The sequence below is a fragment of the Liolophura sinensis genome, chromosome 13 (genome assembly GCF_032854445.1).
Source record: "Liolophura sinensis isolate JHLJ2023 chromosome 13, CUHK_Ljap_v2, whole genome shotgun sequence".
Lineage (NCBI taxonomy): Eukaryota > Metazoa > Mollusca > Polyplacophora > Chitonida > Chitonidae > Liolophura > Liolophura sinensis.
In genome coordinates this window covers 12376213-12401144 of record NC_088307.1, presented here as the reverse complement: position 1 = coordinate 12401144, position 24932 = coordinate 12376213, and the positions used below count along the sequence as shown (strand labels likewise).

The 24932-nt window shown below is 38.6% G+C and overlaps 2 protein-coding genes across 2 annotated transcripts; one reads left to right on the top strand and one right to left on the bottom strand.

Annotated features, from left to right (window-relative positions):
* Positions 1 to 5823: 5823 nt before the first annotated feature.
* Positions 5824 to 9858, bottom strand: LOC135481059 (uncharacterized). The gene is made up of 3 exons (XM_064760989.1): positions 9833 to 9858; positions 7173 to 7262; positions 5824 to 6525 (listed from the first exon to the last, which is right to left on the bottom strand). Exons 2-3 carry the CDS (start codon positions 7246 to 7248, stop codon positions 5900 to 5902), a joined length of 702 nt encoding a protein of 233 aa, XP_064617059.1. The 5' UTR covers positions 7249 to 7262; positions 9833 to 9858; the 3' UTR covers positions 5824 to 5899.
* Positions 9859 to 12977: 3119 nt separating this feature from the next.
* Positions 12978 to 18156, top strand: LOC135480720 (slit homolog 1 protein-like). Its single transcript, XM_064760635.1, has 2 exons — positions 12978 to 13019; positions 16436 to 18156. Exon 2 carries the CDS (start codon positions 16439 to 16441, stop codon positions 17477 to 17479), a length of 1041 nt encoding a protein of 346 aa, XP_064616705.1. The 5' UTR covers positions 12978 to 13019; positions 16436 to 16438; the 3' UTR covers positions 17480 to 18156.
* Positions 18157 to 24932: the final 6776 nt, after the last annotated feature.

The following is a 24932-nucleotide window of genomic DNA, read 5'->3' as shown; positions in this document are numbered from 1 at the left end:
CCATCTTAAGTCAAAATTTCGATCGTTAAACTTGGTGTGTTCGTTTCTCTTATTTTAGCTGAAATTTGTTTTACAATAACTTTCTCTGAATTACATGTAATTTACGTTGACTAGCAATATAACCTTGTTATTTAAGAAATAAGAATTTTAAAGTGATTTAAAACTTTGGCTTAAGTCTAAGATTTCTTCTGGATCCTGAGGCCTGGATTAAGCTACTGACCTGGCGAACTCTACCGCTTGTGACACATGTCATACTAATTGAAGGTAAGTGGTCTCTAGTGCATTTAATGCAAGACTGCACAGGAGAGCATCATCGACCTCTTATTGCCCTCGAGGTCCGCAGAATTACATCAATACAGAAATCACCATTTATTTTCAGCGTTACGCGTGCCGGTTTCCTCTGTGGGCGTACGTGAGACGGTCATGTCAACAACCAGCGGATGGTCGTGAGTTTCCCCCATGCTCTGCTCAGTTTCCTCCCACCATAATCCTGGCCGCCGTCGAACAAATGAAGGGTTCTTGAGTTTGGCGTAAAACACCTCTCAAATAAATAAATACATTCAGCGTTACATCAGGCTGAGGAGATATCATATATGAGGTGAGGATCCAAATTGGACAGGAAATTTGTAGATTCCTCCGTGTTCAATGCTCGCGGTTCCTTGGTGACAATGATCAGTCTACGACACTAGGATGGCCTTTTGCTAGATCTAATCGTTAAAACAGACATTCGTATACGAGCCGTAAACCAAAGTGGACGATCCGGGTTAGTACTTGCAATACCAATATCCAAAACAATGTTCAACAGAAGCCGCCAAAAAGATAAAAAAGTATATAAAAGAACGGTTAACAAATTAACCTGTCAGTTTTAACAGAAAGTGTCTGGGCGATGCTAGAATGCATTGTGTTATTATAACATAATATTCTGTCATATTCAACATAAGATCCTATTTGGCTAATAGCATCTTCGTGTTGAATTAATATGAATATGTTTATTATATTCTAGCATCACTCAGATAACAGACTTTCTGTTCAAATTAACAGATTAGTTTTTTAGTGTAACATCGAGAATTAAGCACTCATCAGTTTTGGACGATAATGGAAAGAATTTACTACACGAATGCATTAAATCAGTGTCCATTCTCGTGCCATATGTTCGTTTATAAGTTGTCTGACCAAAGATGTATTCCAGTTTAATCATATATGTATCTCAGTTTTAAAAAATATATATCTCATCTGCGCTGAGACCACGTATATTCCAGCTCAGGAGAGTGCTCAGATCTTCACGTGAAACGGTTTCGACCACCTGTATACCTGACAGGTGAAAAATTATCGAATATGGCTTTAAACAGGAATCAAATAAAAAATAAATATAAGCTGGATGAAGCACTGGTTCTTCTAAGGAGAAAACACACCCATTTCCTCACATAAAGATGCGAAACACTGAAAACGCTTGTATCGTGAAACACTGTTTAGGCTTATATCGCTGGATGATATCCTGACGGGGTTTAACGCTGTACTTAACAATTCTTCAGTCTTATGACGATGAGGTGTGTTTAGGCGTACAATATATTGTGTACATATATTGTGTCTTCTTTCGGCGGCCGAGTACATGCTGCCAAAGTGCTGCCACCACTGAAGTATCATGCCGAAGAGACAAGACATGACACCCCAGCCAGTCACATTATACTGACACTGGGCCAACAAGTCATGTTTCTTCGATCTAACTTCTGTTTGCTGAGCGCCGAGCGAGGCAGCAGCAAGCTGGAGTCTTTGGTATCACCCGATAAAAGTTTTTAGTATCACCCGATCCGGGTTTGATCCCGGTCTTCCGACTTCGTGGCGGGCGCTCTAACCGTTAGGCCACTGAAGAGGTCCACTCTACGTTTGTGTACTGTATTATAGATGTATATCGGTAGAGTAGAGGGACGTAGTGAAGAGTGAATCCATTCCTAGGCGATGTACCCTGTACGCAGTGCAGCCTGCATGTTTGTGTGATCTTATTTGTATATGGTGTACACAATCTGTGAAATGACTATCACGTCAGAATGCTGATTCGGTATTCCATACAGACCACAGCAGATCGATCCTATTTGGTTTATGATAAGCTTTAACTTATGTGTGTACGATCTAATCTGGTATTTAATGTCAGCTGTCAGAGACGGTTTGCCAGAGCACAATTCTGCCGCAGCTGACACCTACACCCGTCAACTCAAGAACCTTCCCACGTGTATATATATATATATATATATATATATATATATATATATATATAATATATATATATATATATATACTTGGGGTTTGACGTCGTACTTATTTTTTTTAGTCACTTGACGACAGCGAGTCATTAGGTGTTTGTGTGTACATTTACTGTGTCTTCTTGTGGAAGGGCTAGTCCATGCCGCCTAAGGGCAGCCACCACTGAAGTGTCGAGCATGCCGAAGACACCAGACAGGACACCCCACCCAGTCACATACTACTGACACCTGGACAACGATTCCTGTTTCCTGCTCTAATCTCTCAGAGCTGAGCCCTAAGCTTTAATATAACCTGTCCCGTGTTTGGTCCCTGGTCCAAGGACGTTGAAGCGGAAGTTCTAATTACTACGCCACTGAGGCAGTCAACCCACTCCCATATTTGCACACCATACTGGTATAAGACAAGTTCACCATACGTTATAGAACGCTGTTGTACGATGTAACACTCGCTCCAACAACTAGAACTTAGCAATGCAAGAAATCTTATCTTCAAATCCAGTTCTCGCTATGATTACGATAATTTAATAACATGAAGAGCTATATCTTTTACATGACTGTGCAATCGCAACGCCCCATTCTGCGATAGTATACATTATGTACTACTTTGGAAGCCGGATGGCGAGATGTCCTCATCCGGCTTCCATGCACTAAGGACAACCAGTCGGCTTACATGTCGGCTTGTGATGAACGAAGGCCTATATGTCAGTTGCATCATATATCTTATTACTTTACACATACAAGACAGATTCGAACTTGAAATTTAAAAAACGTTGGTTTACCCTGGGCTCTCCGGTTTCCTCTATTGGCAAATCTGATAACCATGGTGTAAGTGAAAATCAAACAAATAAATAATAAATAAACAAATAAAAGCTGGGCCATTGTATTTGAGTTTCAGCTATTTCTTTGGAATTAATGAGTTACGCGGTCGTTTGAATAGCATTACGTTTCTTGCGTGAGTGAGTGCAGGACGAATTTTTATCGCTCTTTCATCTAGTGCTGCTTCACTGAGACGACTTACCCAAGGCAAGTAAGCTGCCCCGCCCGAGCCATTATACTGATGTGGGTCAACCAGTCACTGCATTGTCCCCTTCATGCTGAACCCTAAGCGAGGAAGTTACAACTTTCTCATTTAAGATCTTGGGTGTCACCCGACCCAGTATTGACCCTGGATCTACCGCCTCCCGAAACGGAGGACGTTTTTCATTGATTTTTTTTTAAAGATTTGTAATCCAACAATATGGTATTCATCTGTCTACGTCACACGTGGGATAGTCCATGGGTGCTGTTTTAAGTGCGGTTTCGCCACCCATAAAGGTGATCGCCATCATATAGGAGAAAAATCCTTATGTACGGCGTACAACAACAATCAAATAAATATAATAATACAAATTTTTTAATATACAGTTATATTTAATGATTTTCTCTAACCCATTTCGTCCATTGTACAAATTTGATCCACTGGTTGATTGATGATTTATCGATTGCTAGATTTATTTATTCAAAGAAGTTCAAAGAAATAAATTTATTTATTTATTTATCTGTTTAGTGGTTTATGCCGTACTTAAGAATATTTCATTTCTACGACGGCGGTCAGCATTATGGTGGGTGCAAACCGGGCAGAGCTCGGGGGAAAACCACGACCATCCGCAAGCTGGTGCGGACTTTCCTACGTACGGCCGGAGAGGAAGCCAGCATGAGCAGGACTTGAACTCACAGCGATCGCATTGGTGAGAGACTCCTGGGTCACTACGCTGCGCTAGCGCGCTATCCAACTGAGTCACGGAGGCCATCTCAAAGAAATAAAGACGTTAAGGCCCCACGAACGGCCGGAAAGGAAGCCAGCATGAGCTGAAGTTGAACTCACAGCGACTGCTTTGGTGAGAAGCTCCCGGGACATTGCGCCTCACTGACGTGTTAACCGCCTCTGTCAGGGAGATCCCCTAAAAGCTGTAATTATATAACTACCAGTATACAAATGTACATGATGATGTATACTAGTATATTATTGATTATAAGCATTGTGAGCACCAGTGTTTCTCAAATCGCTGTCGCCTTATTACATCTTTACAGACCAATAACTGAGTTGTATTACGATAAACCTGTTGTAACTTTGATTTATGTTAATCCTAAGAAACCAAAGCCCCCGCTCGGATCTATGACATCTGTCTGCTAGCAGATGAGGCTTTGAATAGCCCTCTGCTGGTGTAATCATGCTACTAAAGAAGTAATCATCGATCTTGTCGAAGCACTAAATAACCAAGAGCAGACGTGTGTGTACATAAATTTGAAACTTGGTTTGTATGCTTACAAAGCAGTATATCAGTAACATGTTGACTTCTGTTACGTTGACTTCTGTTACGTCGGCGCAGTGTAATGTATGTTGAAGATCACTTCTCCTGTGTCACAGCATGGAGGTAGAAAAGACACGTGGGAAAGTTCGTCAGTAACTTAACAGAGGTTGGTGGTATAGGTAAAAATCCTAAATGAATGCAAATCCCACCAACTCAACCGCCGTTGGGGTGGCTCTGTGAAACTTAAAAAGCTGTGTGGACTCTACAGTCTTTCTAATTAAACGTTTAAACTCCGATACTTAATTTATTGTTCCAGAAGTGTAGGTTGAGACAGACAAGCCTTAATGTCAAATTTATATGTTCCCAGTTTTAACTTGTATATGAGCTACATGCCATACAGGCTTCTCATAGTGCATTGAGCAGACTAAGTGTCCTTTAAAAGTCTTGACAGAAAAGTGACAGAAAAAAAAACAAGCGCAAACTGGGAACCCATCTAGCTCAAAGTAATACAGGTCCAAGCTGCATGCGTTGTCTTCGTTCACATCTGGGTAGAACGTCTGCTTGGGGAGCGGTAGATCCAGGATCAATCCTGGGTCGAGTCACACCTAAGACGTTAAAAGAGGGAGTTGTAACTTCCTTGCTTGGCGCTCAGTATGAAGGGGATAGTGCAACGACTGGTTGACCCGTATCAGTATAATGGCTCGGGCCGGCCGGCTTACTTGCCTTCGGTAAGTCGTCTGAGTGAAGCAGTACTAGATAAAAGAGCGGTGAAAATCCGTCCTGCAACAAGGAGGCACATAACATGCACTGTAAGGATTCCTTCGTCGTCATATGACTGAAAAATTAAGTACGACGTTAAACCCCAAGCGCTCACTCACTCACTCGTTCATATCTGCACTTGCAATGACTAGTAACATAAGCCAACTGCAAGGGGAGAATGGTCATTTCAGCATTCGCGACGATGTGGCTGAAAAATTGCCGATGCGGCGTTCAGCCACAATCATTCATTCATTTCAGCATCCACCCGAGTCGCTATTGCGCGGTGAAAGATTCCCCCATTTGCAGCAGCTGAGACATCACGAGAAAAATCGATGTCGTCTTCTACGCAGGTCCAACGCTAAATAAATGGATAGAATTGAAGAAAATATTACAGACCGACAGACAGAATTAAAAACAATAAACTCTTGAACCTCGAAACAAGGAATCGTGCTGACACGGTTTGTAGAATGAACACAGAAAAACTGAGAAAGAATCCCATGAACAGAGAAACCCCCTCGTTTAATTTCAACTTTTACATGAATAATTTAGTTCATCATAAAAGCAATGAATGATTTCAATCAGCAGATCTCTTTACTTAGCAGGACATCCTTTGAGAACGTGACTCATGGACAGACTGCTAAAGTCGTCCACTTTGAAGATGCATCTGGGATCTCGGCAAGAGGCCAAGTCGTACAGCTCGAACTCGTTGTCGAAGGTACCTATGGCGTAGATGAGCACGTTGGCCTTCTTCTTGATCGACTCTCCCAAGCGCGCCATGATGACTTTACTGGGGGTCTCCAGGGCCTCCTCTAAATCCGCCTCTTCGGAGCTGGTGATCGGCGGATGGTAGCGATTGTACGAGAAGATGATGACGGTTTTGGGGGCATAGCTCCTAACGCTGTTGTCCAGCAAGTCTTCAACGTGACGCAACGCGACGTTGAAATCTGGGTGGGTGCTCCGGTCGTCGATCGACGACTGCATGAAGCTCTGCACGGTTCTAACCTGGTGCTTTCGATGGAGGTAAGTAGATGTCGTTGTTTGGCTCCCCGTCCGAGAGCTCGTGTAAATCCGAGGGTAGCCAAGCACGTAAAACCGCGTGTCTTCCCTCTCTACCAGGTCCGCCATCTCTCCAAAGAAATTCAAGAGTTCCAAGATTTTGCCCTCGTCATCAGTGCGCACGTCAGTTATGACAATGACGTCATGTCCTATGATGCAGGCTGTAGGATAAACAAAATTTGCGTCAGAACTGTTACGTTAAGGATTTATTTATTTGATTCGTGTTTTACGCTGTACTCAAAATATTTCACTTATACGACGGCGGCCAGCATTTTGTTGGGAGGAAACCGGATAGAGCCTTAGGGAAACCACGACTATCCACGGGTTGCTGACAGATTTTTGGATCTGAACTCACAGTGACCGCATTGGTGAGAGGCTTCTGGATCACGCTTGCACGTTAATCACCTCGGCCACGGAGCCCCCTCAAGGACGTTGATTTATTTATTTATTTGATTGGTGTTTTACGCCGTACCTCAAAAATGTCAAGAACGCTGCAGTTTGCAGTAAAACATTATACAAGTAGGTCTATGCGTGTTTCGCAGAGGCCTTAAGTCAATAGATTTTTCAGGCTTCATTCAGTGGGCACGGGTTTCTCTTCTATGTACCTATCTGTACGTTACACGTTAGACAGTTCGCTAGTAACTTGCCAAAAGGCCAGTTGTTTACTACGCCGGCATTCTGCGTGATTTTCATTACTTGAAAAAACCTTAAACCTGAAAGCGTATAACACCTGTCAAATACATAAGTACACGGTAGAAATGTTAACCCCTAAACTAAGCGTACATGTGGTATGAACAGTTAAACTTACGATCAATTTCCACATTCTGAGAGTTCCCAGAATGCACCAGGGAAAGCAAAATGGCGACGAGGAAGGGCAGCTTCATAGTGATGTTCTTGTCTGGAATAAAGAAGATAACAGATGAAGCTGTGACAGCCCCAAAATAAAAACGAAGTATGGACAAGTTGGATCCAACCAGAGTCGGGTCATACCAACGACCTCTAAAATGGTAGTTTAAAATGGTAGATTGGCGCTCAACGTTGAGAGGATAGAACAAGGAAACAGAACTGGTTGTCCCGGTGTCAGTATAATGTGTCAGTATTAGTCATATGACTAAAAAACTATTGATTGCGACGTAAAATCTCATACCAAAATAAAACATGCACATATGTATTACCAACGAAGTACAAATGGAACAATGAATAGATTAGTAACTGCATGAGTACACTCTTTTGAATAAAAGCCATTTTATACTGTTGGTGGTCACTATAAAAGTCCGAAATAGAATGATTTATGTTAGTGTCATTTAACCTGTTGCAATCATAGGCTAATTTACATAAATAGCATGGTTTTTATTCATAATATGTTTGTAATGAGAAAGCCACATATTTAACACCACCTCCCTCTATGTTATTCCATTAACTTAAAAGCAAAGAAGACGCTAGCATGAAGTAGATGTTAGATGAACGACTATTAAATATTGTCCGGATAAATTTGATTTATTTTTTTTTTACAATATTTTTCGACCTAGTCAAATGCATTTAAAATTTAGGACTCCGTTGTGGCCTTTTCTGACCTGATGGAAACCAATGAGCTGACCTCAGTTTTTGCCACTTGAAACACATAGATTGCTATATTTCATCATTCAAAATGCATCTTTATTTAAAGCTCTGAATGCATTCAACAAACGGACCTTGAACGAACTATTTCAAACCAAAAATTTTGCTGTGACGCTGACAGTCGGCTAAAAAAATCAATCCATTTTCCTGGACAATGTTTAATGGTCTTGTCATCTAATAAATACTTTATTTTAGTGTATTTTTTGCCTTTATGATTTAATTCACTCTACCCTCGATGCGTGAAATCACACCAACATCGTGTTCATATGTGCGGAGACCATTAAACAAGATAGGAGGTCGCTCGTTTGTTCAGACAGTTAAAGTGTTTGTCAGCTTGTATTGATAGGTGCAGTGAGGTCGAGTGTTCGAATCCAGCTCTCGTTGTTTCAGTTGCAGCCAAAAGTCGTGAAGTTTCTCAGGTACTTGAACGAAAGCAGGCAATCAGGTATCCTGGATTCATATATAAACATGACCGTCGTCATTTAAGTAAAAACTTTTAGAGTACACAGAGTTGAGCATCAGGGCCCAGTTGTTCGAAGGTGTATTAGTTAATACTTGTATTAAGTCGTATTTTATATTCAAAATTTTAGCCAAACTCAGCAGCCAATACTGTTCTCCAAGGTCAAAAAATAACAGTAACAGTTTTAATTCATATTTTATATAAGTTTTAATTTCTATGTACAAAACTGAGTGAGTGAGTGCTTGGGGTTTAACGTCGTACTTAACAAATAATCAGTCATATGACGACGAAGAACCTTCTTTTTGCAAGACGGATTTCCAACGCTCTTTTATCTAGTGCTGCTTCACTGAGACGACTTACCGAAGGCAAGTAAGCCGCTCCGCCCGAGCCATTATACTGGTACGGATGAACTATCTCCAAAATGCTGAAAGCCTCTACCAAGTGATCTATCGGGGCTGGTTACATAATTGAAGATTTGGCTTAAAGTTAAATGTCCCAGTTTTGAAAATCCGTGCCAAGGTTATCTTACATGTACCACATAAATGTATAAATATCATGGCAGATGATATTGGATATGCCAATTCAAGAGCCACCGACAGCATTTTAAACGCTTTTGGTTGCACAACTGTTAACAATACCCTAGGATTGATTTTGTTAAATCAATTCTGGCGTTGCTTCTTTTAAAAACGTACTGAACGTGCATATCCGTTTTTTTTTAAACTCAATTACGATCCAAATATTCTTTAAATTAGTAAAATAAATAAATTAGTAAGTATGTATATAAATGTAAATCCTGACAATAGAAGTCATTTTCAGAGTAACAAAGCAAATCATCAAAGAACGGCTATATTTACATAACCTCCAATTCGCTATCTCTGTCCAAGCCTCAAATTAATACTGGAGTTAATACTGGGATGTTTCCAGACAGAATATGTGATCAAAAATATCCACAACAAAGACAACTGCAAAACCACATTTTCAAAACTGGTACAGGAAGATTGGTAATGTTGTAGAATAATAAGCGTAACATAAAGGGGAAAGTGCGAGATTGAAAAATATTTTTTTCTATCTATAGTTTGGTAAGAAAACGAGATTAAACGAACTGTGATATGTAGTTATGAACTAGAGAAATAATATAGGATAATTAAATGTTAAAATGTATTAAGTTACTAGGGAGTTTAAAGACAAAACTCCATCAATTATCTAATGTAATAAAGACGTAGAGAATTAAGGGAAAGAAAAGAGAGCAGAAAGACAGGAAGGTGCAAGCAGAACGAATGTCCTACAGGCTTTCGTTCTGGTTCTTTATATAAAGGCAAACTGAAGGGCTAAAGGAAAACGGGGACGAGAAAGAATGTTGCTAATATATCCTGTGAAAAAATGATACTCACGGACTTCACTCTGTCGACGAAGTCCCTCTGACGAAGCTGCAATTGAAGACCAAACGGAACTACAAAGATCGTCAACCTAGTTTTCGTTTTCGTGTCTATCGATTTATACGACAGAATACGGACAATGATAAGGTATTTGAACACACCCGTTGTTTGATCCTGACATTCTTTGTCCGCGGGCATCGCCTCGCACAGCTGGTCACAAAAATCACTGAAAACATGGCAGACGACCGCTAAATCTGAGTCACGTGATGTGTTAATCCCTGTTGCTGTGAAGGTCGTTTAGTATGTTCTAGGAAAGATCGTTAAAAGCACGAGTCAAGGTGTCATAAGTACATCAACTCATATGTGTTTGTGACACCGGTTACCGACTGTCAAATGTCTTGCAAAAATTATTATGGTCAGTGTTTATGTGGATCTGCTTGATCCATGATATCAATTTTGATTTCCCCTGTACATATTTATGTAAATATTTTAGGGGGTGCAAAAGAGTCTAAAATGTGTTATTGCATGGAAGGCCTGTCTTTTGAATGGTACCCCGAAATGCGGTTCTTTTAACTTTTTATGATATATACATATCGATATTTGTGCGAGTCGAAGGTCAAAAGTTGGATGCAATGTACTTGTATACTGAGACATTTGATCAGCCTAGAATAACAAAAGAATTATAAATCATGTACATCAAGTACTCCTATAGTTTTCAAAAAAATCTGCACAAGACATACTGACAGTTTCTAAAAAAAGACAGAGGAACATGTAATGATCATAGCACAATTATATATATACATGTTTCGGGCCGTAAATTTTAAATGTATCTCTCAATGATTTGAACATTTTACTAGTTGAGAACACTCCCCCCACCCTCAAAAAAAAAATGAGATTCCGAATTTCTGAAACTTGCTATGTTATACCTTAAACATAAAGGAAACAAAGAAATTAACGTTGTATTTTATAAACACAAATCACCATTACATATTTTTTCCAGATGTGTCTGAATTGAAATGGTTTCCTTGGTGTCATCCAGAATGTCATGTGCATTGTCCTTACATGGAGTAGGAGGTATCGATGTAAGAAAGTTCTGTAACGGCTGGAACATATGGCGACTGACAACTTAGGCCACATGAAGGCAATGATATGAAACCAACTTTGTCTGAATGCAAGGTCTGATCATACTTAAACAATCAGTCGATTAATTCATTTGTTCTTTCGATGACATGGCTGACCCGCTTTACAAAATATGACTGAGGCGGAAGTAAATGTACTTGTCCAACAAAACCTTTCAACCACTAGAGACTTGAACCAGATTAGAACTCTTTACACTATTGGTGAAATGAAACAATGGGTGCAAACGGCTCCTGTTATAATTCCGGCTTTGAATACAAAAAGTCAAATGATGATGTAAGCATTGCGAGGCTGTACATGCCATGCCCATCTGCATTGTCCGTTCTCAAAGCGGAAGAAAAATTCTCGCGTTATGATGGAGCCCATGTTTGACAAAGGGCCGCTACTCCTACCGTAATATTTTAATCCACCCCCCTTTAAATATGGCTGCTTATTACACACGATCCTGTTCTTACAGCTATTCTATATCCCGAGGGACTTGAATCTATGATCAGCATGCATTCTGACCGGGAAAGCCGGAAATCAGGATACCATATCTCTGAAAACAGATACAAATGTTTACAGTTTTTACATAGTTCCGATAAGTGTTTGTAACGCCTACAGATTCAGGGCTGATTTCCGGTAGCCTACACTAGACTCGGGTCCCATTTACAAAGACAGTGTATTAAGGGGATATCATTGGCAGTCACGTCCAATGTACAGTTAACATTTTTATTTATTTATTTGATTGGTGTTTTACAGCGAACTCCAGAATATTTCACTAATGCCAGAGATTGCAGGCAGACCTTCACACGTCTAGTGCACAACTACAGAGTTAGATGCTGTGGCTTCAGATTGAGAGGCTATGAAATATGTACCCTGTAAGTTTGGTCCTACGGTGAATTAAACGAAAGATTATAATTAAAAAATAAACAATTTAATTTCTTTGAAAAAAAAAAATGTTTTTGCTGGTCGCCATGCAATGTAAATGGCGGATTTTCCCAATGCGGACATAATTTTGGAGCTGCGTCCGTGAATAACCTTTCTGAAGACACCAAAGTATTATGCCCCAAACCCGGGTCGGATCATACCACAGACTTTAAAAATTGTACTTGCTGTTGCCTCGGCTGGCGCTCAGCACTGAGAGGTCAGAACAACGAAGCAGGACGGGTTGGCTCTGTGTCAGTATAATGTGACTGGGCAGGGTGTTATGCTAGTGTCTTCGGCATGATACCTAAGTGGCGAAGGAACTTCGGGTTCATGATGTGTGAACCGCAATTATGAAGACACATTATATTATATATATATATTATATATTTTTTCATATATATATATATATATATATATATATATATATATATATATATATATATATATATATATATATATATATATATATAGGAAAAAATAATAAAACGCCTTCTTAACTTCCTACATTCTCTTGTATTCCAACTGAAGTATCAAACTTCATGTTATTATATGAATATGAATGGCCACAGAGGTCTTTATATAGGATATGTGTTACCAGTGACTAAGGATTATGTTATGTACATGTCAAATAGACACTCTTAGGTACTGATTTTTCTATCGTTCGCTGCTTAACAGCTTTATACATGAACGACATTGTTCCCACCAACAATTTATCCATGTATTATGCCATGTAACTAAACCACTGCTGTTTGGGTTTATCTTAATCAGCAGCTTAATATGGACAGTTCACCTTTCAGGCATAAATATGTACCTATCACATGTACATTTATATAGTCACCAGAATCTCTAAAACAAAATGGTGGCCAACTGCTGCAGAGTAAGTACCACAACATAGTTCCACTTTAGGAGTGAAAGCAGAGCGACCACATCCTTTAGACGGGCGTAAACCATATTCTTCACAAACACTGTAATATGAGTAATATATATAAACGCGGAAACGGACTAAATGAGAGGACTTGACTTCTGCATCCGTGCTTAAGCGTCAGACCAGTTTTACTTCAGCTTCATGCGGATCGCCGAAACACAAGTTCATGCACAACTGAGCTAGCTACAAGTGAGTTGGTGCGAAGTTTTGAAACAAACGCCACCGAACTGGGTAAGTAAATTTGTATCATATTGATGCACGTATGCATATATTCCAAGTAGCTTACAAAATCTGTGCTCAACGTCTCTGCCAATGAGAGTCAATATTTTTAGCCTTTTAAAACTTTTTGCTTGGTTTTGGGGAGCCTATCCTGTATAAAGCTGTTGCTGTCTTTTGTGTATGACGGCATTTCTTTCGACTGATACAAACTCGTAATTCATTAATCGTGCTTTGTGTATAATAAATAAGTGAATGGTCTTTTATGACCTTATGTTTGCTGCGCGGAAATATATCTAATTCAACTATAATGTATGTATATATGCTTAAGGTTTTACGTCGTTCTTATACCACCGGCCCCGATAGCACAGTTGGCAGAGCGTCCGCTTTGGGTGCGGATCAATTTAGGGGCGGGTCACACCTAAGACTTTCAAAAAGAGGAACTTCCTCGCTTGGCGTTCAGCATTAAGGGGATAGTACCACGACTGGTTGGCCCGTATCAGTATAATGGCTCGGGCGGGCAGCTTACTTGTCTTCGGTAAGACGTCTCAGTGAAGCAGCGCTAGATAAAAGAGCGGCGGAAATCCGTCCTGCAACAAGAAGGCACATTACATACAATCTAAGGACTCCTTCGTCGTCATATGACTGAAAAATTGTCGAGTACGAGGTTAAACCCCAAGCATCCACTCACTCGTTCTTATAACAATTTTTCTGTCATAGGAATCATTCACGAGGAATCATTAGGTGTTCGTAAATATACTGTGTCTTCTGCACACGATTTGAACACTGGTTTTTACCCATTCACCTAGAATATTCCTTGCGCTTTTCCAACTTTCTAATGTCTGTTTTGATGGATACCTTTTTGTGACATGGCGCCAAAGTGCTGCTGCCACCGAAATGTCATCCCGAAGACACCGGATCAAATGATCCTGTTTTGCTCTAACCCTTCAGATTTCAGTGTCAGGCAAATACCATTTTTCACAAGTCTGTGATATGACTCGATCCGTGTAAGATTCCAGGTCTTCCCTTTTCAAGGCACACACTGTATAAACCGTTAGGCAAGCGCGGAGCGATTCCCGCGTAAAGTAATTCGGGCCGAATCTGTGTTGCCTATCGTCAGTGACTCAGGGCCTTTGTAGTGATTCGACTGATACAAGCTGGTGACGCATTAATCGTGCATTGTGCACGAGAGAAAAATGGTCGTATCAGCTTGTACCCGAGTCGCCGCTGCCTCTAAAATTTAACTACCTCACTTAACTACGGTGGTACAATACCTTAAAGCTGCATTTATAGTCCGTCATTCCCTGTAACAGTTATCAATACTAGCGTTTTAGGCTTGAAACAGCATTATTATTATTATTATTATTATTATTATTATTATTACACCCTTTGCGAAAACAGACAATATTAATTTGTATCTCCGTCTGTGTGGTTTTGTCATCTGCTCTGACTTTGACCTCACTGCACGATTCATATGTGTAGATTCATTTTGTTGCGCCTTGGATCAGCATTTCAGATCAACTTGATCTCCGTTCCTAAGTGGGAAGGTCTACCAGCAACCAGCGAATGGTCATAAGTTTCCTCAGGGCTAGGCCCGGTTTCCTCCCACCATAATGCTGGCCGCCGTCGTATAAGTGAAATATTCTTGAGTACGGCGTAATACACCAATCAAATAAATAAATCAAATAAAAAAAAATTTATCATGGCTATAAATCCCATGAATCTGTAGGTTCCTTGTTGTAACTAGTAGAGAGAGCGACCCATATTTCGTTTAACACATGGTCTTTACTCTGAACATCTCATCTTATATACAAGCTGTGGGTTTCATTTAGTAAAAGCGTAAAGAATGGCAGTAGGGAGACGGATGGCAGTCGGATCCAATTGGGAGCCACTCTTTCTAGGGACTTCGCTCATGACATCACTAATTCGTGCGCTTAGCATTAGGCCCCGGGATCACAAAGCGATCTTTGACTTCGCAGCCAAATTTTCAAATCACTTTAAAATTGTTTTTTCACAAAATTCAAAACACTGCTTGACAACATAAATTCTGGGTAAGTCATTGTAAAACAAATTTGAGCTAAAATAAGTGAAAGGAACTCACCAGGTTCAGTGACTGGACTTCTGACTAAAGTCTAAAATCGTTACTTGATCCCAGGGCCTGATCCCCTTCTCAGATGTCCATTGTCCTGTAGGAAATGCAGCCATCGTTAAAGAACGGGGTCCGAAGTCAAATATTCCCTTAATGAATTCTTTTATTCTGCATGTGTATTCTGCATGTCTCATTTGTTGTGTTTGGTCTTTGTTTCCTGGAAGTAACTTATTTTTCCATACATGCCGTAAATATATTATTTAATATTTTGTTCCATGTTTTACGCCGCAATCGCCGAATATTTCACTTATGTGACGACCATAGGTTTTATAAACTTAACACAGCTAAAATGCAGCATATTGCATGGTACCTGGTAATCCTCCTGGCTTAAAGCCGCAATCTAGCGGGCTGAGTCCGGATTCGAGCCTTCGTCATCTGAATTACGTAGACTGTAAATATATAATTATTTACAAATACATGTACGAGGGTGGTCAAACTCAACGAGGACGACATAATCAAATCCAACGACATGGGAAGGACTGTCATCAAATCGACATCACACCATCCAGTCCATTTTGCTGAGGGCCACGAGGGAAGATTGGAAATATCTTGTTGAAATATCTGCAAATATTATATTTGTATACTTTATTATTTTTAGCAAACCGCCTTTGTATTTAAAAAGGATCTACTGGTGGCAGTAAGGGGTCGACGACGCTCTTGTGACCGTTTGCCCAGTCGTGGGAAGATCAAGGGGTGATTCCACGAAGCCGTTTATGACTGAAGTTGAAATTTAAAACCCCTTCATAATGTTCAGTTTTTGGTACTTGGGGTTGAGGTTTAGACACATTCGTCTTAAATTGGCATCTATAAAATGTGCAAATTTTTTCATTTCTAGAGCCTAAAAATATAAGCTTTAAGATCGCACTTCAAATTTTTACTTAAGTCAAAAATGGCTTTGTGGAATCGACCTCATTTATCATCCACCAGTGGGCGTGCAAGTCTGAGCGTCACAAACGTCGCTAATTTAGTTCCGGCAATCCACTTTCCTCCCCTCATTCGACAGTCCGCCATGTTAAAGTTGAACAGTTCTTTAGTGACGTGGTTAACAATCAATCAGTCAGTCATTCAGTTTATCATGAGAATATGTAAGTATTTATTTATTTATTTGATTGGTGTTTTACGCCGTACTCAAGAATATTTCACTTATACGAGACCGCATTGGTGAGAGACTCCTGGGTCATTACGCTGCGCTAGCGCGCTAACCAACTGAGCCACGGAGGCCCCCTAGAATATGTAAGTATCAGACTGACACTGTAAATGAATATCTATTGTCTATCCACAGAAAATGGCGTTACTGTCTTGGACGCTGCTGCTGGCCTGTGCCTTATTCCATGGAGCGACCAGCGAAACCGTGGATGGGTGTTCCTACACAACACATCCGGATGGTATTGCCGTGGCTTGCAAAGGGTTGTCAAAATTCCCATCTCATTTCCCCAACCAAACGTATATCATAGGAATTTGTTCTTTGCAAACAGACGAAATACCAAGCTACGCGTTCCGCGGACTACGGAACTTAAAGTCCATAGAGATAATGAATAGTCGCATAGGCGCCATTAGAAAATTTGCTTTTTACGACTTTGATGGAGTGGAGATTATAAAGATAGCAAACTCCAGCATCAAGGCGATTGATACTTTCGCATTTTCCAGAATGAACGGGATCACAAAGCTAGCGATGCACAATAGTTCCGTGGGGCAGTTCCAGCGCGATGCTTTCAACGAAATCTCAGACCTGCACGAGATCTCGTTCAGTCACATGACCATCTCGTGCATAAAAGCGGGAGCCTTCTCTTACATTCGGAAAGTCGCCGTCTGGTCGTTTCGAGACAACTACATCGGTACCATTGAGACGGATGCCTTCTTCGAATCGACTTTTGCTTTCTTTCATTTGTACCGTAATAGGTTTGAGAACATAATGTGTGGAAGTCTCGATGTCGCTGTAAAGATCGCCATGAATGAAGCGTCAGTCATAGGCAACACCATCTGCTGTGGTTGTAATATTCTTTGGATGCTCCAGCCAGACAGAGGCTTTAAGATGAATCAGTTGCTTGAAGGATTGAGCTGTGTCAATGCCAACACTATGAGTAACAAAGAGCCACTTCCGCTTTCCAGTCTTTCTTGGGAGGACCCACCGTGTAAAGATGACGAGGAAAGGCGTCACTACAATACTTCTTACTGCCCTCACCTCCCTAGAGTTGAAATAGTACAGCTCGGAGCAATCCGGGGCTCAGCGTCACAACATTTCAGAACTTTTCATCCTGCAAATTTGGTTGTTTTGGGGTTGCTTATACTAATGTCGAATCATTTGCTGTCACAGACTGACCTGTAAATGAAAACCCAGCGTGTTCCGTACCTGGGACTAGTATTTCCAAAGTTGTCCCTGTATAGTCTCGCGCAACCTCGTCTCCCGCACCTTACCTGGTTTCCAGTGGACACTTTTCTTTCGGAAACCTTTAAAAAAGTTTCAGTTACATGAACAACACCTCACTGTTCAAAACTATGTATTCTGACAGGTTAATCGGCATCCGCACGTGAGCTTGTTTAGGCCTACATAATGAAGCACAGGAAGTCTTCTGAGCGCATGTCATACCGCACTGCAAGGGGCAGTCGGTGTTCACTGGCACGATGTGTATGTTGTTGAAAGTTAGGTTACGTCACTCAGTGTACGTGTTTTTGCGGGACTTGTGACATATGGAACAAAGTTCCATATAGCCAATGAAATCTAGAGGGACAAGTACGCATTGCCTGATACCGTGCTTAAAACGTTTGCGTCATGAAGCAGCGAGAACGGCTTACAAATGTATGCCAACCATTCCCTTGCTGAAACATTAGCGAACAACATTATCTTCATCCCTGATTAGCAGCTCCATGCGAGGGCAGCGTTCTTGTTGCTGTCTTCATAGCCGAGGAGTCTGCTGTTTTTGTTTTCAGTCGTGAAATACCCTTTTTAAATGCGCATGAGTCGCACCTTTTGATGGCATATGGGTCATCTTTTTTTCGTTTAAGATTAAGGGTATGAGAAATGCCATCTTTATCATAATGTTTTTAATTACCCTTAGATTTGTTATTGCTAATAAGCGAACATGATGTGAATATTATATTACAATATATATATATATATATATATATATATATATATATATATATATATATATATATATATAATTCAAGTATATGTATCCACTATATATCGGGTAGCCATAAAAAATGGGCTCTACTTTGATGCTGCATTGTTCCATTATCCTTGTTCAAACCCTTCACACTTTAGACATTGAAATGGCATGATTTTGTTAATATACCGACCAGTTTTCAAGGTCATAGCAGTCAGGGTTGCACAGGGTTAAAATGAAAACATAGCCTCAAAAATGCACGTTCCAGTGACCCACATCGCATCACCTGCCAGGTGTCATGAGTAGAGCGCGCGCTGCACCTGTGTGACACGCGTAAATCAAGTGCCGTCTGGAAAAATTGTCTGGCTCTAGTGTCAGAGAAACCATTCTTGCCGGATAGGCACAAGTTTTGCTGAATCAAGATGGGATTTTTTGCGGCGGACAATTAACTGATCACCTTTTCACGTAAAATAAGGTAGAACATCATTTTGAAATGTCCGGAACATGCGTTTTTGACTCTGTTTTAATTTTGGTCCCATGAACAGAAATCTTAAAGGATGAAATTCAAATTTGGTCTGTATACTTAGGACATAATGACTTTTGAGTGTGTAGTTTTTTAGAAGCTGACGAAAGAGGGTTTCGGAGATTTTGAGTGTCAAAGTACGGCCCATTTTTTTATGCCCACCCGATGTATATATAAAAAATTTGCTTTTAACGACTTTTAACGGAGTGAAAATTATAAAGAAATTCCAGGATTAACGGGATCAGTAAGCTGGCGACATATGTATAGTGGATATATATATATATATATATATATATATATATATATATATATATATATATATATATATATATATATATATATATATATATATATACTTGAATATAAGAGATATGTCAGCACTATCTACATTTATAATTAAAATTTCAGACTACATTTGTACCCATGGTATAACACAAAACTGTATAACTGACTTGAACAATCCACCCTTTATCAGAGCAACCACCCCGGTTTCTGACTACAAAAACATCGGAAACCAGCTGGCAGTCACATGGGTTTGTTTAATGTCCTAGGTCCGGAAGACGGACTTTTGCTCCGGAAAGGAACATATTCGCCGAGAGCCTGAGATAAGAGTGTGTTACATGCGATAAACAGTCACTTTGCTGTACTGCTCTGTACTTCTGTGGTTAGTGGCACGTTATGTTTGGCAGATATTTTCCGTTTCTGTAAACAACGTATAGTTTGTAATTTAATAGAAGCCGCCTTGCGTGCTAACCTATTATATTCCGTTTGTTCAAACTTGTAGTCTATAGCTGTAAATCCACTCATGCTCACTACCAAACTCGCTTTTCATCAGTGACACGCAAACCACAAGGTCAACAAACAACTTTTGTTGGACGTCCCAATTATTGCAAACAAAATGAAGTTAGAATATCTTTGTAACTCATAATTTTAAAGAATATGGCTAAGGACACTGTGTGCAATTGCACAGCCACGAGGAGATATTGCCTTTTAGTAAATATCAGATTTTTATTTGTAATATTTATAGTGTTAAAATGATTTGTGAAAAAAATAACGCTTTGAGACCCGTTTTATGAATTTTAGGGATTTTGAACCAAAACACATGCAGAGACGAGGCAGATAATTGTATTTTGTGAAAAGTAATTACTTGGGGTATTCTAAAATAATAGAAAAGAATCAAATGGGTTTTCGCTGATCGATGTTCTCTGTAAAAAATCTCCAGTATGGCCTCTTTAAATGCATAATTCTATGGCGTCATTTCCAATAACTAAAGCTGCTGCAACAACAGAGCAGACAGGGTTTGAAACTCTTAGTTGCTACCGACTGTTTATGAATATGACTTGATATTGCTTACGGGGTAGCTCTTATTTGACAGTTTTAAACTGGTCTTTCATAAGCTCTTTAAAATAACACCTCGTAGTTTTCACGGTTTCAGTCACACAGTCTACTTTACATTTAATAGTTTTAACTATGCACACTACTGTAATTCTTCTAATTTTTTGACCATTAATAGTGCTGATAGCAAAGAATGACAATTCTCTACCAGCTTTTCAGAAAGTTAAACATCTGTATGTCTTATTGATAAAATACAATAACCAAGTGCTGTGTATTCCTATTACAATTGCATGCATATTGGCTAAAAAGAGCAGGAACGATGTCCCAAACATTAGAAGAATTACGGCATACCTTTTTTCACCGTAAAGATATGCTCACTATTGTTTTCAACATCTTTGGCGTATATACACCCTATAAACTACACCTACACACACGGGAATATGTCAAAAGTTCTTGGGTGAAGAGTTGAAAACAGTTCACGTAATACTATACAGCGATGTCATTCTTTTATCATTCTTCACACAGTAAGACATTATGCAAATATTCCATGCTACAAACTTTTATGTAACATTATCATTCTTCAAACAGTAAGACATTGTGCAAATGTTCCATAATACAAACCCTTATGTTGCATTATCATTCTTCACACAGTAAGACATTATGCAAATGTTCCATAATACAAACCCTTATGTTGCATTATCATTCTTCACACAGTAAGACATTATCCAAATGTTCCATAATACAAACCCTTATGTTGCATTATCATTCTTCACAGAGTAAGACATTATGCAAATGTTCCATAATACAAACCCTTATGTTGCATTATCGTTTTTCACACAGTATGACATTATGCAAATGTTCCATAATACAAACTCTTATGTTGTATTATCATTCTTCACACAGTATGACATTATGCAAATGTTCCATAATACAAACCCTTATGTTGCATTATCATTCTTCGCACAGTAAGACATTATCCAAATGTTCCATAATACAAACCCTTATGTTGTATTATCATTCTTCACACCGTCAGACATTATCCAAGTGTTCCATAATACAAACCCTTATGTTGCATTATCATTCTTCGCACAGTAAGACATTATGCAAATGTTCTATAATGCAAACCCTTATGTTGCATTATCATTCTTCACACAGTAAGACATTATGCAAATGTTCCATAATACAAACCCTTATGTTGCATTATCATTCTTCAAACCGTCAGACATTATCCAAATGTTCCATAATACAAACCCTTATGTTGTATTATCATTCTTCACACCGTCAGACATTATGCAAATGTTCCATAATACAAACCCTTATGTTGCATTATAATTCTTCACACAGTAAGACATTATGCAAATGTTCCATAATACAAACCCTTATGTTGCATTATAATTCTTCACACAGTAAGACATTATCCAAATGTTCCATAATACAAACCCTTATGTTGCATTATCATTCTTCACACAGTAAGACATTATCCAAATGTTCCATAATACAAACCCTTATGTTGCATTATCGTTTTTCACACAGTATGACATTATGCAAATGTTCCATAATACAAACCCTTATGTTGTATTATCATTCTTCACACCGTCAGACATTATCCAAATGTTCCATAATACAAAAACTTATGTTGCATTATCATTCTTCATCATGTAAGACATTATCCAAATGTTCCATAATATAAACCCTTATGTTGTATTATCATTCTTCACACAGTAAGACATTATCCAAATGTTCCATAATACAAACCCTTATGTTGCATTATCATTCTTCGCACAGTAAGACATTATGCAAATGTTCCATAATACAAACCCTTATGTTGCATTATCATTCTTCACACCGTCAGACATTATGCAAATGTTCCATAATACAAACCCTTATGTTGTATTATCATTCTTCACACCGTCAGACATTATGCAAATGTTCCATAATACAAACCCTTATGTTGCATTATAATTCTTCACACAGTAAGACATTATGCAAATGTTCCATAATACAAACCCTTATGTTGTATTATCATTCTTCACACCGTCAGACATTATGCAAATGTTCCATAATACAAACCCTTATGTTGCATTATCTTTCTTCGCACAGTAAGACATTATGCAAATGTTTCATAATACAAACCCTTATGTTGTATTATCATTCTTCACACCGTCAGACATTATGCAAATGTTCCATAATACAAACCCTTATGTTGCATTATCATTTTTCGCACAGTAAGACATTATGCAAATGTTCTATAATACAAACCCTTATGTTGTATTATCATTCTTCACACCGTCAGACATTATTCAAATGTTCCATAATACAAACCCTTTTGTTGCATTATCATTCTTCACACAGTAAGACATTATCCAAATGTTCCATAATACAAACCCTTATGTTGCATTATCTTTCTTCGCACAGTAAGACATTATGCAAATGTTCCATAATACAAACCCTTATGTTGCATTATCATTCTTCACACAGTAAGACATTATTCAAATGTTCCATAATACAAACCCTTATGTTGCATTCTCATTCTTCACACCGTCAGACATTATGCAAATGTTCCATAATACAAACCCTTATGTTGTATTACCATTCTTCACACCGTCAGACATTATTCAAATGTTCCATAATACAAACCCTTATGTTGCATTATAATTCTTCACCATGTAAGACATTATGCAAATGTTCCATAATACAAACCCTTATGTTGTATTATCATTCTTCACATCGTCAGACATTATCCAAATGTTCCATAATACAAACCCTTATGTTGCATTATCATTCTTCATCATGTAAGACATTATCCAAATGTTCCATAATACAAACCCTTATGTTGTATTATCATTCTTCACACCGTCAGACATTTTTCAAATGTTCCATAATACAAACCCTTATGTTGCATTATCATTCTTCGCACAGTAAGACATTATGCAAATGTTCCATAATACAAACCCTTATGTTGTATTATCATTCTTCACACCGTCAGACATTATCCAAATGTTCTATAATACACACCCTTATGTTGCTTTATCATTTTTCACCTTGTAAGACACTATGGGAATGCCTCATCTGTGTTCTTATTCTTGAAAAAACATTATATTATCCACATGCGTCATGCTACATCCCTTATTATTATTATTATTATTATTATTATTATTATTATTATTATTATCAGCCTTTGTGTTAGTACTCGTCAACAGAATGACATTATCCATACCGTTCATGTTGCAAACGATGATGCCATATTTTTTCAAACAACCTAATGTTACAAGTATGTATCAGACTAAAACCCATAATAAAAATTTGAAAAGCATGACTAAATGTATCACCAAGTAAAATTTTTTTACATCATCATTTTTTCTTAAGTAGACCATCTGTATAAAATATCAATTGTTCGTAATGTATATATATGTTATAGTTGTTAAATCTTAAAAATGATGTTATCATGTTTCTACATGTATGTATCTGTAGTATAATATAAAACACTTGATAGTAGGAATTTCCGCTGTCGCTACTGCATTGAAATTTTGTGCGATGCCACCAGTTATGTAGTAGCATGTGCATAAAACTTTCAAGTCTTTCAAACCGCAAATATATATTTCATGTAAGCACTGTCTTATTTTCTTGTCGAATGCTCGTAATCTACGATATTATTTTATTTGGGGGGGGGGGGGGGGAATTAGGTTTTTGTTCATGTTGAAAAGAAATGTTCACAGTGTTCTGGGTTCTCAATACGCAGATGCATATGTTATTTATAGCGCACGTTCGTTCTCGAACTGATCATAATAGGTTTCCTTTCTCAAAGTGATCTGAAATATCCAGTTAGTTTATTGTTTTATTAAAACACCCTGATTTTTTTTCCAAACATGACATCCACATGTTAAATTATCAGGACAAAATGCTCTTCCCTATCTGCGCAAATTGGATCGGACGCTTCTGTAGCCATTGACTGAATATCGAAGAATGACCTGTTCTGCATCGTTTCGCATAAAATAACCAGACGTAGTTTAGTAGCGTCTATCAACATACTATGAAAATGTATTATCCAATGACGTTTATTTTACATTGTGAAACTGATTTATGGTGCTAAAAAAGAATTTGTTATGATTGTAGCCTGGAATGTTATAATATTCCATTTTGTCATTTAGATCGTTTATGTTTCAATGCCATCTTTAGGAAGAAAAAGTGTGGCTGTATTATATTTCCATCGTGTAGTTTCGTTTTGCGATATTTCCTTGGAGATATGCTACTTTATAGGTTGTTTTTTAATGCAATACCTGACAATTTGACGTTCAGAACGTAAAAATGTTTTGAAAATGTAAAAATGTATCATATAGATGTATAGATGTATTCTGATTTTGTACTGCTGGGAAAATTTGTATCTTACGATGCAGATATCTAGGTATATGTATATTAAAAAAACAGTTTTCTGATTTTCATTTCATTCTCTTCACATACCGAATTATTTCAATCTTCGTAAAGTCAGATCTACTGGCTGTTCCGTATACCGACCTAATTTGTTATTCACCTCTCTCCTTTTACCAGTCAAATTCTTACTTTGATGGTTTGGGAAATGAGGTAACTGTTCCACACTTCATTGTACTTAACGCACTTGTGTTCTGAAACGGCTAATCTGATTGGTACAACGGTTGGGTCGTTCCGTTCAAAGAGGGTTCATTGGATTGGCTGGCGGTAGATTAAACGTTATATCTACTTAGCCATATGTATGGTTTTCACGTCTGACTTTCATGAGATTAAAATTGATTAATCTTGTGATTCATTTAAAGGTTATCAACGTAAACCAATATTTGACA